Source organism: Leptonotus elevatus, chromosome 7 (genome assembly GCF_054856555.1).
Source record: "Leptonotus elevatus isolate MCC_2025b chromosome 7, RoL_Lele_1.0, whole genome shotgun sequence".
NCBI classification, from domain to species: domain Eukaryota; kingdom Metazoa; phylum Chordata; class Actinopteri; order Syngnathiformes; family Syngnathidae; genus Leptonotus; species Leptonotus elevatus.
The window spans coordinates 2,607,916-2,625,415 of NC_141245.1; the positions used below are offsets into that span (position 1 = coordinate 2,607,916).

At 38.0% G+C, this 17,500-nt stretch overlaps 2 protein-coding genes across 3 annotated transcripts in view; one reads left to right on the forward strand and one right to left on the reverse strand.

Moving 5' to 3' along the window:
- The window catches only part of nlk2 (nemo-like kinase, type 2), a 40,468-nt gene extending 37,023 nt beyond the window's left edge, over positions 1-3,445 (forward strand). The window contains exon 11 of the mRNA XM_086081303.1: positions 3,126-3,445. Within this exon, the coding sequence (XP_085937429.1) occupies positions 3,126-3,132 (7 nt within the window). The 3' untranslated portion in view covers positions 3,133-3,445. The remainder of the gene's footprint in view (positions 1-3,125) is intronic.
- A 2,522-nt stretch (positions 3,446-5,967) lies between these two features.
- The window catches only part of nlrx1 (NLR family member X1), a 29,390-nt gene continuing 17,857 nt past the window's right edge, over positions 5,968-17,500 (reverse strand). For both annotated transcript variants that reach the window (XM_086080706.1, XM_086080707.1), the window contains exons 7-12: positions 15,786-15,969; positions 14,138-14,233; positions 13,432-13,518; positions 12,395-12,646; positions 11,325-11,535; positions 5,968-8,496 (exon numbers count right to left, since the gene is read on the reverse strand). In XM_086080706.1, coding sequence (XP_085936832.1) covers positions 8,359-8,496; positions 11,325-11,535; positions 12,395-12,646; positions 13,432-13,518; positions 14,138-14,233; positions 15,786-15,969 — 968 coding nt within the window. In that variant the 3' untranslated portion in view covers positions 5,968-8,358. The remainder of the gene's footprint in view (positions 8,497-11,324; positions 11,536-12,394; positions 12,647-13,431; positions 13,519-14,137; positions 14,234-15,785; positions 15,970-17,500) is intronic.

The window sequence follows — 17,500 nt, forward strand, 5'->3', positions numbered from 1 at the left end:
ATATATATACATATATATATATATATATACATATATATATACATATATATACATATATATATAATATATATACATATATATACATATATATACATATATATATATATATATATATATACATATAATATACATATATATATATAATATATATAAATATATATATACAATAATATATATACATACATATATATACATATATATATATACATATATATACATATATATACATATATATATACAAGGACAGCAATCCACAATTTAGCAAATTTTTCATTGAGTCGTTAATATCACAGGGTTGTATTGCTTAATAATATAATGAGGTTCATGGTTTCTGTTTTGACTAACCTTTTATAAGAACAACAGAAAATGGATAGCTGATTTGACATTTTTCCTCTGGTTTAAAAACTAATTCCGAACTCTAACCTTAAAGAAGTCCATGTTGACCACATATTCATCATTGACCTCCAATACTCGGTTGCCCTCTTTAAGTCCACTGTGTTTAGCTGGGCTCCACGGGTCTACATCGGTGATCTCCAAGCCTTGGTTGTCCGTAGTCCTCTGCAAGTTGAAGCCAAAATTCTGCCCCTCCACACGCCTCAAATGGTAGAGTTTGGGCAGAGGATTTGGGTCTGATTCTGGACACAGGTTTATCAAAACAAGTTGCTCCGGAGTGGCGTACCATGACATGACCTTTTCATGGAAAGCTTACCAAATTCATCAGTGATGACCAGAGCTGGATTATCGATCCCTTCCTTTGGGTTGAACGTAAAACTGTCAGCACAAATGTGGAAAAAGTAATGGCTGCTTTAAATAGAGCAGGACATAAATGCACTGTAGCTGAAACACGGCTAATCTATAGAGATCCGAACGTGACTATTTCTCAGAACATGCCCCCCTGCGGCAGGAAAGTAGCGGCGCAGCGCTAACGGACTACAACGGCGAGGAGGGCAAAAATTTGCGTTCATCCGTCAACTTTCTGCCCAAGATCATTGACAGTCACTTTGATGAAAAGGACATGATATACATGCGTAAGGTGGACAGGTTAGATGATATTACCATTGCCTATGAAGTGTGTCAGGCGCGCTTTTTTTCCCAACCCTGGCAACGCTGCTACATGGAATTACCCCCTCTCTTACACTGGTGAGTGCTTTCAAATCAGATCAATCATACAAAGGCTTTACAAGTTTGTACAATCCGAATTTATTTCCCCTTTATGTGTGATCAAAATACAATCGAAAGTTAGCAGTTTCACGCAAGTCTTGGCAGTGTTATTTAGGTACATTGCAATTTAGCAGCCTAGCTAATTCCGGCCGCAGCAGTCATCATTTATGCCGTAAAAATTATATTTTGTGGTGTTGGTCAGTTATTAAATTGTAATATCTATTATACCGCAGCAGCACAAATGAACGAAACAGATTATTTCCCCCACATTTTGCTTGTAGGTAACAGTTAGCATCTGGTGATTTAGCCACCGTGTACAAAGTGCTCAATTGGCTACTGAAGAGAATCTTCTGTTCAATTTAATTATCACTGTTTAGATTTAGTCAAAACTGTTCTAACTTACTCAGCAAAGATTGATAAGTGTAATAATTGTGACCAAACGTTTGGAGATTCTTCCTTCCACATTTTATCACTTAATTAGCCATCTGTTTCGGGGGAGAAAAAGTGTTATAATCAGTTCCTTAGTAAAGTCTTATTGTCTACAGAAAGTGCAAGGATGTCTGGCAAACTGTGTTTCCGCCTGGTTGATCAGCTGCGCGGGGGGGGGGGGGGGGGGGGTGTTGTGGCCGGGCAATGTTTACATAGCAATTGACCATTTGTTATTGTCTTGTGACTCAGAGGGCAGAGCAAGGGGAGGGGGCTTGGGATCAGCAGGGCAGGAAGAGGAAGGGGAGGGGCTTTTTGGGATACTGAAACTATAATGGCGGCTGCAAGTGGGAGGAGCTTTACAGACGCATGGGGAGAGCATGGCATTTGGCCACACATGTGATTCTGTCTCAGAAATTTCTGAATTAATAAAACCTTCGAAGGAACCCTGATTCACAGATCTCAACTCTGATTCTGAAAACAACTTTACGAACACGCGGAAAACTTAAAAGGATCGTTTTCCAACACTACGCATTGGTTCCTATATTGGTAGCCTGGAGCATGCTCAATCCTTTTTTTTCTTTGCCTCATTTCGTTGTGGCAGTTGGTCCATAACAGCTGTCAATCATTGTTAAAGTACGGCGTTTGCCGTTTACTCAAAGTGGCAGATGCGTTTTCTATGCTGCCAAAATGGTTTCGCTAACGGCCATTTTGGGACGCGCAACGTCAACGTCCTCTATTCATCAAGGACTGTGTTCACAAACCCATCAACTGATTCGGACCAGAGAAAGCAAAAAAGTAAGCTAAAGTACTTCTAGTCAGGAGATGTGTGTGAGACTTGTACAAATCTACAGCAGGTACTGTAAAACAAAAGATTGTAGGATGTTATCCAGCAAAATGGACACATGATTGCCATTTAGCATGTGACGGCTAATCATTTTGACTGACAATTTTCGTTTTCTGAGAAATAACTTGGTTCCTTCTTGGAAATAAAAAAATAATAATGGAAGCATCCAAAATGAAAGTCTTCGTTGGGGGGCTAATAATTGTGTCCTGTGTCACAAATGGATGTAACAGACATTTAAAAACCTGAGAACTGTTTTAAAGTTTGAAAATACATGCCTAATATGACTCCTTCAAGAAGGGATTTGCTTGGCCAATCCCAAATTGTTGAAGAAGTTGACTTCTCTGCTCAGATAAGGTGATCTCACAGTTTAAAGTTTAACCTGATAAAAATGTAATCAAACTTAGACTGCGTGACTTCTCATGGCAATTAAAGAACACATCACACGCTGACATCAGTTTTTTTTACCTATTGTTTTTGAAAGTTTTAATGCTGACAGTAAATGATCATGTGCTATCCTTAGTTTACGCTCAGTTGACACTTCATTAGGTAAACTTCCATAATGTCATAAGATGTGATCAGGGCTTTATGTTCAGCTGATACTGAGCTGCTGATGGGAGAGTGCAAGAACTTTACTTCTTTAAACTTTCGAGGAAGTTTATTGCAGCACGTCTACTCTGTTTACATTCCTCAGCCACTGATTCAGGTGACAGCACTTGCGGATTTGCCTGGGGTCATCAGCAGATACTAAAATGCCCTCCCTGATGCTGTCTACGTCGAGTCTGGTGATTCTGTTGGCTACAGCAAATACAACCAATACGAGAGAGGTCGGAGGGAGTACAACACTCTGGATCAGATCTGCAGGACGACGCCTATAGATCTGTGCCCCAGCCCCATTTCAGACCACCTGTCACCTGTTCCTGTACCCATCTTACAGACAGCTACTCAAGACAAAGATTCTCACCCATGTGTAAAACAATCAAGGTGTGGAACAAATAATGTGTAATTGACAAGTATATTTTTTAAAGGCAGTGAATGAGCTAAAAAAATAAAATAAACTAAAAAAGCATCTACCTTTTGTCTCTCTTTCTGACAACTTAAAAATCTGGACACTGACAGAATATTTAATTATTCATTTTTTATTTAATCGTTCATTCGTTTAAAGAACATTTTATCTAAAAAATAAATATGGAATACTATTAATAATATATATTTTTTAGAGATCCACAGGGAGCCACAGGAGAGGGACTAAAGAGGCGCCACTGCTCCACAGCTCCTGATCTAGTCCAAACCCTAAACTGCTCTTGGGCTGGGCACAACCTTGTGGTGCATTTCCCGAAAATAAAATGATGCCACTAAGAAGATGCCACTTAAAGATTTACTCACTGTGGAAGCTCAATCATATCCTGGCAGCCTGTGGGATACACACGACACAAACATACAAAAGAGTTGTAGTCTTGCTGTCCTCATCTAACGATTCATCATGCACGTATTTATTAAGAAATGTAACACATTCAGAAGTACAGTACAGTCATTTAAAAATAACGTTTAATCGCCATTACAATATATATATATATACATATCTTATCTTACTACAAAAGATGCTGATTCATTCCTTATTAATCTTGGCCCTGCTTTATTTAGAAAATAGTTTGAGATTATTTTGTTAGTGTTTTATCAAATTGAACTAAACTGAACGGATCATCCCTGTCTTGATCACTCTGGAGAACAATTCGTAGACTTCTGTGCACAAACTTCCTCCAAACATGAATACTATCCTAAGCAAGATCATATTCATGGTCAGGTGTTTCTTTGTGACACAAATATGCGCAGGGCAGTTTTTGCTCATATGCAGGTTGGTATTAACTAAACTGGCAATGTTTAACAAAAGGTTAACAACTGTCATGGTGTGGCGTTGAATACAATTGACTGAGCACCAACGGTAACGAGTATCATGTATTTTTCACACTATAACAAACAAACGATTTAATATTCCCTAATTATCATAATTACCAGCACACATCTTGCTGTATTGCGAAGACATTGTCAGCACAAACAAGACATTTACAGCCATGCATGTCAGCTACTTCCTTGTTTTTTTGTTTTGTTTTATATAACGCAGCATTCATTTGAAATAGTGCTTTATTCAGGAAAAGAGTGAATGGGAAAGAGGAGCTTACCTGAGATAGACCTCATGGTGTTCCCACCGCTCGGCTCAAACTGAAGAGAAGTTGAGAGAACAGCTTCACAGTTGAGGGATAATAAAATACTTTATCAGCAAGTCACTTGGAGACTCCTTTCTCAACAACAATGTTGTTTAAATATTTACCCACCGTGTGGTTTAAACAACTATGAGCAGTGTGTTCAGAGTTAGCTTTAAACAGGCAGCACAGTGAAGTTTTTTTTTAATCTTCTCACAAGATAAACATATGCAAAAAATCGAAAAATAGTTCACACCAGACATGCTGCATTTTAAGCAAATGCAGGACAACGCCCTTTATTAAAGCACCCATGTCAAACTTAAGGTCCGGGGGCCAGTTCCGGCCTGCCACATCATTTTATTTCGCCGCCAATGTAAATCATGTCTGTCAACTTTCGAACAAAATTTCACTCTTGTCATGTGTAATAATAACAATGAGATTTTACAAGCATTTTTTTTTTAACCCTTTTTACATTATCTTCATCAATAATTGAACAAACTATCTGGTGGGCGGTCAGTCTGTCACTGACGGATTCCCATTTCACTGGCGGCCGAAAAATGTGAAACATGAACAGAATAAGCACTAACAGAAGCAATATACGGCCATCACTTAAACTGTCACTAACCCGAAACCCAAAGATAACTTTTAGCAAAAAATATTTTTGCGACACAGGATGCGTTCCGCGTGGTCCGCACAGTCCATGTGGTGAAATTACGTCATTTCAGCACAACACCCCCCTCCTCCCTGACTCCGTTGCTGTGGAGAGGATAGTCTCCACAATCGGGGACATCGTCGGGCTGAAGAAAGCCCCTCTGCCCAGCACTCTTGCTCTCCTTGGCGAGGGTAGCAAGGTGCACTGGGCAGTGGTGTCCCAGCAGTTGGGCCAATCAAAGGTCATTTGAGCTAATTTGCTGTTTTTGAAGTGTGTATATATCTAACTGGTAGCCATTTGCATTAATCGGTACTAAAGAAGTAGCTCTCAGGGCCACAAAGGTTGGTGACCCTGTCAATCTGAATAAGACAGACAAACACTCACACCGTCACAAAGTAGAAAATGAAGTCAGGCGAGTGAACCACCATCAGTGAATTCACATTATTTTCAATGGCTAAATTTGTGTTTAAATCCGAGCAACTTAGAAGTCATGCATCCAGCACCAAGCAAACGGATTGGTGTTTAGGAGGTTCCACAGTACATGCGTGACATGAGATATCGATGATGAAGTATCTGTTAAAGTTCTACCAATTTAACATTGCATTCAGGACAGAAAGCTTCAGCATCCCACCATGTGGTGCCGTTTTCTGTATTCTGCATTTAATACAGAATACCGATTCAAATTGAGAAAGCAATGGGTGACTCTTTATTGAAGACGAACAGCTAGACAGGTTCAAACGTCTGCATTACATCGGTATTCTTATCAAAATCTATTTTCCCAACAATAACAAGGCAAAGATTTATAGTAAAAGGTGGAAATTGAAATTTTACAGACATAGACAATTGTTTTGTCATTCATTACAGAGGATATGCATTACAGTACTTATTAGGCAATATATACAGGTACGATAATGAAAAGAAATGTAATACAAATAAATAAGGCAGAATTGCACCATTGTTAATCTTCTGCAACTACATATATCTGTGTTGGAAATATGTTTGCAGTAAATACACATAAAAGTTTGGTACTTAAAAAAAGAAAAGAAAACAAACCTGCAGCCCAAAAAATAATTCTAATCGGCAATGGTTCTCCAAAATACGAAAGACAGAGGCAACATGACACATCCTTACAATGTTTCAAATGATTTATTAACAGAAGGTACCAATGAAAACTTTACTTCTGCTTTTAGCTTAGTTACACAAAAATCCTGACATCTATTTTCACTTCGAACTGATTTATTTCAACAGAACAGGAGGTGCTACTTGTATATGAACTCTGGCTTTATATCAAAAAGCAAAATCTCCGTCAATATGTTAATATCGTAATAAACAATGGATTAAGTGACTCCTGACTCCATGTCGAAGACAATTTTTTTTTGCAGTGTGGCCAAATGTTTCACTTCCTCAGAGTCACAGCCGACTTCCTACACCTGTCACATTAGAAACACATGAAACCCGTTTTTTTGTGTTTTTTTTAATACTGATTTACTGAAGAAACCCGTTTCAACAGTACAACACAATTAAAGGTTCGACAATTAGCTCGCTTTGAGCTGCTGATTCTATAAAAGAGATGGGCAATATAAATGCTGAAGGGGGCCACAATTTTCATAAATACACTCTCTTAATATATTTCATTTATGATCATACATTGCTCAGTATATAAAAGATCCACAAAATAACAACACACTTTTTTTGTTTCCCAGTGCAAAGGGCTCTCTTGCATAAAATCTACCATTCAAGAATGTCAAGTACCGTAAGTGTTGAATAAGAAATCAACAGTAAATGCAATAATGAATTGTTTTAATTCGTTTTCCACAAAAATCAACTCACCCATTTTTTTTATTTGATTGATATTGAGGTTTGTCCTGCATATCATTACAAATGTGAAAAAATTATTGGGCCTACGGGTACTTACATTGAGGTCTAGGACTGTATAAAACTCAGTGTGAGCGCAACTAGACCATGTCTGCCATCTAGTGGTGATTGGTAATATTACAACTTAAAAACTACACTCGATACCTGCATATTCACAGTTCGGCACCCATGGATTTGCATATTCACAGATTCCCCCCCAGACCCCCCCGAGATCTTCTTCCTCGTTTCTTTCCATTCCTCGTAGAAAACATATATTGGATGTTTATCAGCGGCCATTAAAGATTTTCAGAGGGTTGTTAACTCTTTCACTCCCAGCCATTTTCACTGAAGCAACCCCCTTTGCTCCCGGCTGTTTAACTGGATTTTGACTGATTTTGCCCCTAGAATATTTTGTTTTATTGCTATAAAAACCTACCAAAAGAAAGATTAGAGTCTCTTCTTTCATCAGGAAAAAATATATATTTGTATCTGTTTTCGTTTTACAGCAGTTAGCATTAGAATATAGCTAAGTTCATCATTATTCACAAGTCTGTTTAAAACACTGGGAAAAAGAGCTTGTTGCAACATGGCCCTGGTAGATCTCTTACACTCTGCTGCCATCTGCTGGACGTTTTTGTAATAACTACCATTGCTTCAAGCATTCTCTTCAGTTCAGAGGCTGCATCAAAGCCTTCTGTATGCTCTAGCATAAAAAAAAACATTAAAAAAAGGATACATACATCTTTGGGAACATGGTAATATTTAAAATAGAACATATTTTTACATTTTTGGGAGCAAATGAGCCCATCCCTGTTCTATACAGTTGTTCAGTCTTTTATAAAGTCTGAAATGCAAACCATTTATCAAATCTACTTCTGGAATCTAAGCCTTTTTAAATGTGTTCATGCATGTTAAGAATCTCTTAGATGGCAAAAATACATGCGAAATACATGCTCATCTTATGAAGGCAATTTATTACACTTTGCTGTATATACAGTTAATGTCCACTGACGTTTTTGGGGGGTTGGTGGCGGGGTTCACACACATTTTCCTTCGTATTTTAAGTGGCATTTGCACACTCCTTCAGATGGGTGTGTGTGTGCGTGTGTCATTCAGATTTAGTGATGACCCCTGCATGCACATCCATTCTGGTCGACCACACCCCGTGGTGACTTCCAAAATCCATCATGTGTTAAAAAGTATTCCAGTTACTTGTTGGCTCATGCGGATGGAGGTGGCGTGTCTTTTTCCAGCATGCGTAGTGTTTGACGGATGCCTTTCTCCACACTTCGGAAGTGAAGCTTTTTTAAGAAGCTCTGCTGCTGCTGACGTCCCCACTCCAGATCCCTGAGGAACACCTGCACAGGAGACGACCGTATGGCCGTATCACCTTATCAGACACAATCAGACCCATAAATGTAATCACTCTGCTAACAATCATGTGACGGGGGCAATACGTTTGAATACTTTGGACCGCTCAAGCAGGACTCAATGACATTGTTGACTTTCTGTGCAGGTTTGCATTTCCAAAAGCAGATGAAGGGAACTATAAATGAGTTTGTTTTAGCCATCAGCGTCTACTTTACACCGCTGCACAACATTTGCCCAACACAGCCAATCCATTGAGGGGTGCCCGCTCAACCTCTCGTTTGTTCGTTTCTAAACAAGTTTCCAAACAGGAAATGAAATGAGAACCTTTCTCTTGCAATCATAAACCTTTATTAACTCAACAGACAACGTTCAACATTCTTAATTGTAACACAAGTGGAAATAGAAGTACCATAATGTCCTGTGAATATAATATGCAATTTTTTACAACAAAAAAAAGGTTCCCCCATAACGTCAGTGATGTTCTCCTCAGCACTGGTTTCATGAGTACATTCATATCCTAAAGTTAGTCCATATATGGTTTTACCTACATTAGCCAACTAGCATTGGCCACAAGCCGTTCACAGCACTTATTATCATGTGCACAATAAGGGCTCATTACACTGTCTTTTCTTAAGATCCTACATGTTTAGTGGATGCTGCAACAAGTAGATTTTCTTATTTTTTTGAATAACTATTCTTTTTTTTCTTTTTCTTTTTTATTGCTGACGACTTCTGCTCCACACTTCCAGCCCAATTATCAGTAATATCGTGAAAATCAGTGGAGTGAATATTTACAGTGCAAGTTGACTTACAGTGTGCGCGCCTAAATTTTCTACCTGTGCCTCTAAAATGTCAGTTTAAGGGCTACTGTGCTCCTAGAAAAAACCCCCCAAAAAACAGTTAATCTGGATACCTGAATTAAGGCTTTATTTCAAGATTCCTGGAGTTAAAAATTTGAGCAGGCAACCTGAAGGACTAAATAATTATCACTGGAACAAAAGTTATTTGATGATGTTGCATCAGAAGCTTATATACAGAAGTGTAGAGCCAATGTTTGTTGCTTTCATATACACAGTAAATTCTGTAGAGTACATTTTACCCTAAACTGAGTCTATTTGACTACACTCTAAATAGAGTAAAATTTACACTTGGAACAGAGTAAAATAGTGCGCGCGAGAGAATTTACCTATCACATGGAAAAACCCATTAAAGATTTTTCACTCATTCTAAGTAAATTTCGCAAGGAGAGATTTTGACTAAATTTTACTAGCTTATTAAAAGATAAAAAGTTACACAAGAATTGTGGAACAAACTCAAGACCTTCACCTTGGGAGACTCTACCACCTGAGCTATGCCACACTACTGTTTGCTTATATCCAAAAGTAGACCAAAAACAGTTTTGGAGTTATGAAGGTTCTATCTGACACGAGCGATATGCTAACACACAGCAGGAGCTGCGTGGCTCAGGGAGTAAGTAGATTGGCTGTTTCATAGCCTGAAGTTGTATGTTCATTCATAAACCCTTGAGTGACTTATAAAAAAAATAAAATAATACAATTTAAAAAAATCCCCATTAAGAGTGGGACCAAATAGACTCAATTTTGAGTAAAATTCACTCTACAGAATTTACTGTGTAATTACTGTGTAATTGTAAATGTAAATAATGTTAAGTCGGATTCTCTGAACTGTGATGTCCTACTACATACTGTACGTCTGCCTCATCTGCAAGTCTACCATTGCTATTCTGAAGAAAGGAAGCGTCGAAGGGGAATCTAGCTGCTAATAAAAGCTACAACACTGATTTCCCTCTGAAAAGTGAGCTGAGAAAGTGAAAGGTAAAAGAACAAAAATCACAGTTGATACTAAAAGACAGTCGAAATTGACGTTGATTTACTTGCATCAAAAGTTGCAACACTTTCATCTGAACTCGTCTGGAGTGATTAATTACATTTTGTCACTCTCAGCTAACTATGACATTGAGGTCAAAAGTCCAGGGCTCAGCAAACTTACTCACAAAGGAAAAGTATCCCTGCAAGGGGAAATATGACACATTTTTGACTGTATTCTTATTTGAACGAGTCAGCCTTTCCCCAAATAAAGATTATGTCCAAATTCTGTGCTAACATGACTGACGATCATTTGGGGGGTGGGGGGGGGGCTGTAGCTTTATTTGCTCATTCAGTAGCAGAATAAGGTAATGACAAACAATATTTAGACAGGGTTTTATTGCAGTTATGCAAGTCACACCAACGTGTATACTTTCATATAAAGGTCACTACATTTTAAAATAAATTTTTTACCGCCTTTATTCTTAAAACGTCAACCAACACAAGGGACTACAGATAGAAAGTAGCTAAGAGCTATAATGATTTACACTTACATGTAAATGTTCATCAATATGCACTGTCTGTAACTTTTTAGATAAATTAATGAATAAGTAAATAAATAGATATAATAAAGTAAAAATATATACTGTATATGCTTTGCATTTGAACAGTAGGTCGATTGTTAATCTCAACATGCGTGGTCACCCCAGCTGTATGTCACTTAACAACTTGATTTGTGTTGACTGCAACTACTGTAAAACTGACACTGCACTCTGCTGCATCTATTCCAGGAATGACCTATGGACATATGGATATTTCTGTCGCTGAGAGCAGCAGTTGGGCGCAGAATGAGCAATGGAAAAAGATTAGGCTCACCTTGGGGCACAGGGAATGCCAAAAGAAAAGTTGTACCATTGCAATTAATGGAACAAGTCAGTTAATCTACAATTCCTTGTGCAAGACTCAACAATATATTAGAAGGAGTTTACCTTAAGCTGCTGTTTGACACGCTCCCTGTCCCAGGACGATGCATTCTCACGAATCACACTGAGAATGGGGTGCCAGTCCTCTGAGAGGTCGGAACCCTCCGTCACGGCGGCCAGGACCCTGACTCGCCGCCCACTGCCGTTGTGGCTCTTGGGAATACCTCGAACATACAGGGACTGCTTACCAACATCACTCAGAGGGTTTAGGTACAAACTACACAAACAGACAAAAACACAGTTTTAGCAAAACATCAAAGAACTCTCAATCTAAAAACAGTTGGGTCAAAAATAATCCAACAATAGGTAAAAAATGGACCGATCCTCCACTTGGGTCAATTTGACCCAACTTTCTGGGTGGATTAGTAAATTTTTGATCCATAATTGGGTTACTTTAGACCTCAACTGTTTTTAAAGTGCTTGTTACTTATTTTGGAATAGAATAATTACTCTTAATCATAATTTTCAACTTGCCTGATCATTACAATGGCTATCTGTGGATCCATCTGTTTACTCTAAAAACAGTTGGGTTAAATAATAACCCAATAGGGGTCATAAAGGGACCAACTCAACTTTGGTTACTCATTTAACCCCAAAAATTGGGTCAAAATAAGTAACCCACAACAACCCCCCACACACACACACATTTTGTTATATATATATTTTTTTATACAACCAAACCCCTTTTTGGGGTCAAATAAATAACCTAAAAGGTTGGGTCGCTCGCTTTTTGACCCCTATTGGTTTAGAGTGTAAGCTAAACTATACTAACATCAGTAACTATGATATTTTCAAAAATGATTGCAGATATGTGCAGCCTGATTAAATAGCATTGATGATCACTCTAAAAACTGTTGAATCAAAAATGAACTGCCCCGATTTTTTGAGTTAATTAACCCAAAAAGTTGGGTCAAATTAAATTAATAACTCACAAAGCAACTAATTTTTGGGGTTGTTTTTTGAGTTATTCATTTCACCCAACTTTTTGTGTTACTTGAATAACCCAATTGAATTGATTGATTTTTGCCCCAACTGTTTTTAGAAAGGCGGAATTCTACACCACTGTTCTCTCTTACTGCACAGTGTGAATGCTGGGATGTTCCCTGCAAACGTCCACTAGGGCCAGAGCTGCGTTGTCTCCGATGTTGTTATAGGCAATGTTGAGCTCCTGGAGTCCAGTGTGCTGCTGAAGTCTCTCCGCCAGCTCGAGGGCCCCTTGGTCTCCTAGTCCGGTGTGCATCAGGGACAGATGCCTCAAAGACTGGTTCTCCGGAAGGGCCTCCAAGAGATGGCAGGCTCCAGAGTCCAGCAGTGGGTTGTCACACAGTCTGTAAGTGTAAACAGGGAGAGAGGGAGACATTTACAGTATGCTATTTAATTTATGTTCTTGGGTAAAAATTTATGGTGACAGATTGTGGCACAGGTATGATATTGAATAAATAACCAATTTGACATTAGCTGGAACTGAATTCTGTACCATAAAAATAATGGGACCATGATCAGATGCTCAATTAATTATTATTGATTTCATTTATTATATATATTTTTAAACTTATATTTAGGTCTCTTTTTACTGCACTGACAAGGGAAGCGTCCCACAATTTTATTGTACCTGTGTATAATGACAATAAAGGCATCCTATCATTTACTTTATCCATCAATTAATTTTCTATACCGCTTGGCCCCATCACACTTACCACTGAAAAGAAGGTACAAGTAGTGTGTAAACGTCCACCATATTAAGGCCTAACTCAGAAATGAAAGCAAACATGCTGAAAAATACAAATGTGCTGACCTTGCTTAGTATGGTCTCAAACCCTTCACATGAACCGACTTACCAGTTATTGCTACTATAGTACTCACTAACTGTGATTGTTTAAAAGTTTATTTGGGTGCTTTTACCATTTCCCCCCAAATCTTGGAATAAAGATTACATTTTTGAAAAGCATGCATCTTTTGGCATTTCCTGCCAAGAAAAAGGCCATATTGTTGCAAATATGTACATACAATTATGACAATTTGACTAATGATTGCATATCTTTCCCCATGATTGATTATGGGACTTGACATATTAACTTAAGAAAAAACGAAGTGTGTTCACGTGTTGTCTTACTGTAGCACTCTAACACAACTTTTGGAGTCTAGCAGCAGATCTCTCAGGAAGATGCAGGAGTCAGGGCCGAGGCTGTTAAACTGCAGACTGAGGACAACAGAGACAGGCAGGCGCAACAATCACAACAAACACAGCATGTCCATGTTGACTGCCTTGCAATGGTCATCACAAGTCAAGTAGTAACCCAGATACTGCTCATGTTGTTAAAAAACGAGGACAGCCAAGTTGTTGGACTACAAACGACGCCCACAGAGATCCATATCAACAATGGCTTAGTCTGTCTTTACTTTAGTCCTCAGCAACCTCATGTTCATTGTCGCTAAAAGTTTCTGTTTTTTCTTTAACATGGAGAATTTTGTTCAGTGATTCACTGAATCATTAGTTTGGATCTTTAAGTACTTTGTCCACTTACATATTATTTGTGAAGGAGTAACGTATGTTGTCACTATTAACACTTACTCAAAACAGACAGTTCTTGTAAATTTAAAAGCTTGCCTTGGTAATGTTTTTTTTTTGGAGGATTATCTGGGTTACTGAGTTTATTAACATGTGAAGAAACAGATCATGTACAAAACAGTTAATCATTAGTAAGTTTAATACTAACACACACACACACACAAATACAAACATTCCCAGTCAGCTAAATGCATCAAGATCTTCCCTGCAAACAACAGAAATAACAGAAAAGTTGCAGACTTTCTCTCACTTGAGGTTCCGAGTGTGTCGAAAGGCAGGTGACAGCATCTGAAGCATGTCCCGAGTTAGCAGGCAGGAGGAGAGGTCCAACTCTTCCAGCTGATAACTGCAACAATATATTATTCCCTTCCAATCTTTCACAGTCAACGGTCACAATATTTAGTAGGAAAAAATAAAATAAAAATAAAAATAACGATAATGTAATGATAAATAAAGATAATCTTCAAGGTTAATTAATTACTTACATCATGTTTATTGTTTTGGTTGTAGTTTGTAGCATTTGTGTTTGACTGCATTGTATCCGGTTCACAGACAACCGCAGCCAACAACCGTTCACACCTACAGCTATATAACTTGCATGTTTTTGAAATATGGGAGGATGCCTGAGCACTCAGAGAAAACCCACCCAACCCCAAAGTACAACGTAGTAATAAATGATTTTCAAATAGATTCTAACTATGATTTCAGTATCACAATTGTGATTACTTTTTCAATTTCCTCTTCACATGTACCTGTATTTTATTTGATTTTTTTAGCAACAAATTAATCTGTACTACAATAACAGATTTATTAAATAGAAATGTTTTGCTCTTCAGCCTGTATCTCACTGAGAGGCAAATGTTTGCTATGCTATCAAATACTGATTTCATGTCAGGGTTCTCTAAACAATTTTAATGGATCTCTAGACACTTTGAAGGGTTTTTGACATTAAGTTTGTACTAAAGTAAAATCAGATTAATCCTGAATATATAGGGAAGACAGTTTTATCTACTTCTATTTCAGTTGTAAACTTACTTTGACTTGCAGTCTTTTAAGCGTTCACTACAACAACTTCACAAAATTCTACCAAACAAGTGTGGCATAAACGTAAATCAGTAAGTCATGAATCAGATTGCAACAATATTGCAAACAAATCTGTAGCTTTATCATTTAGGTCAACAACATGTTGACTGCACTTCTTAAGCACTGAACCTATCTAGACACTAAATAAATAAATAAGGTAAATAAATGAATTATATAAATAAATACGTTTAATAAAGCCTACCAAAACGATGCAGAAGTGCCCCCCACCCCTTCAAAAAACCTGCATTCTACTACTACATTGCTCTGTCCATCTGAATTAGATTAATTGTTCAGCCCTATCAGAAAAACATGACTAATTGTAACAGTTTTATTTAGTGATGAAAACTGTGTTACTTTGAATGTCCCAGATGGATCGTGTTCCAGATGGTTGGTGAATGGCCAACTTGTCCCAACATGGCAAAGAGGTGGTGGAGCAATGTTTTGGGTTGCAAAAGTGGGGCAGAGAGTGCTAGGCACCTTACGATGCATGAAGTTATCAAAATGGCCTCCACAAACTATGTGAAGTTTCTTACTAACCATTTCCTGCCACAGGATGAAAAGAACCACGCCTTCCATAGTCAAATAATTCTCATGCAAGACAACAAACCATCCCACACTGCAAAAACATTGTTAAAACTTAAACAAATAAAAAAAAATACTGTTAAGAATGTGCTGGTTATTACAGAAGCCATTTAACCTGAACTAATTTTTGAAGATTTAGATACAAATTGCATGTCGTACTTAGGAAGATGAACAAAAACTTGATATGCGTAATATTTTGTGAGTTGTCCGTAAAAACCCAATCCCTGGCTTACCTTGGAGGGGCACAAGAGAGCACAGAACTCAACACAAAGCATTTGAGGGAGGTCATGCGGATGTTGAAGAGGCGGATAGTTCTGATAGAGGCCAGGACCTCTGCAGTTAGTCGGGGATTTTGAAACTCGTACAGAAGCACCAACAGATCCATCAACTCCTCTGGTGGCTGCGGCTTGTTGATTTCTAGCATTAAAAAAAAAGAAGTTAGTTTAATGTTTTGGTGATGATAGATCAGCTCATCGCACAGTAATACACACAATATACAGTGGGGTAAATAACCACTGCTTAATTTAGGTTGCCCACATACAAACAAATGAAATGTCTATAGTTCTGTAATCAGACAAAATTAACAAAAAATAAATAAATAAATGTTAATGGGGAAAATATGACATGATTAGTTGGAAACCCAATCTGAAAATACAGTACTGGAAATAAAAACAATTTATTTTAGATGTGAGAATTTCCGAGTAAATGTAGCAACATGACTAGTAGCTGAAATCTTTGTGGAGTTTTCTAAAAAAACAAACAAACAGAATACACACATTACATGGTGCTAAAATCCTCCATAACGAATGGATTGAGGAAAAAACACCGTATTAATAGACAACCGATTCTACTGCCCACAGGACTCTCTTCACAAAATATTTCATCTGCGCTAAGTGGAGTTTTTAGAGCTTTCAGAGATGCTGTTTGAAACATCCAAGCATTTTTGACACGTCAACTTGGAGAGCTGCTCAGAAATTCTGTCCATAGAAGCTTATTGGAGGATATCTTGAACTGAAAGGTGTCAGCAAATCAGACAAGGGGTTCCCCGAGGGGATATGTTGAGAAATAATGTTTTACTTTAATTTGAAGGCATTTTTTTTAAACCAGATTTTCAATAAGCTATTTCACACGTAAGCGTTACCCAAAAAGAAAAAACATCCCCCCCAGCACAAAAACCTAAATTTCTCCAGAACCCATCATCCAATTTTTTGATGTGTTTTTCGCAGGTTGAAGTGGTCATTCCAACCAGACTCAGCAATTTCGCAGACTGACATTTATGGGAAATCTTGTTAAGTTGCTAGAAAGGCTTCACCTTCATATTTAGCCATCAAAACGTGATCTGTCTTGAAATGTTTTGTGCTAGCAGAGGGAAACATGAATATTAGGCTACTGTAATGATTTGCACACATGACTAGGGATGGGTGAGTACCAATAACAGGTATCGGTATCGGGCCGATACCAGGATCGATATCCGTTGCATGTACTGATACCATGAAATGTGCCTGGTATTGGCACTCTTGTGGCCATTTTTCGGTCAGGAACTGTCAGATGAATGAACGTTTTGTTCCGTTTCGTTCGTTTCCTCTGTAACACTTGTTCATTTCATTACTTCCAACAGCGCCATTTTGGCGTGCGTTACTAAGAATAAGTAAGTACTCTTGTTGTGAGTAATATCACCTATATCTGTGGTTCAATGTAAGTTATATATGTCTGTAGCTCACGTAACTTCCGTGTTTAATTACCTAATTTGCGTTTCCTGCACGCTTAATTGCTTCGATAACGTCTGTTAATGTCATAAAGCTGCGGTGCCAAAAATAGAAGGGTGCGTTTACGCCTCAGTCAGTAATTCTTCTAAGTTAATATGGACAACACTACAGGAACAAAAGGCTAAAATGGTTGTTTAGCATTTATTGACCGTCACAGGTGGTAAGAGAGCAAATAAGTCTTC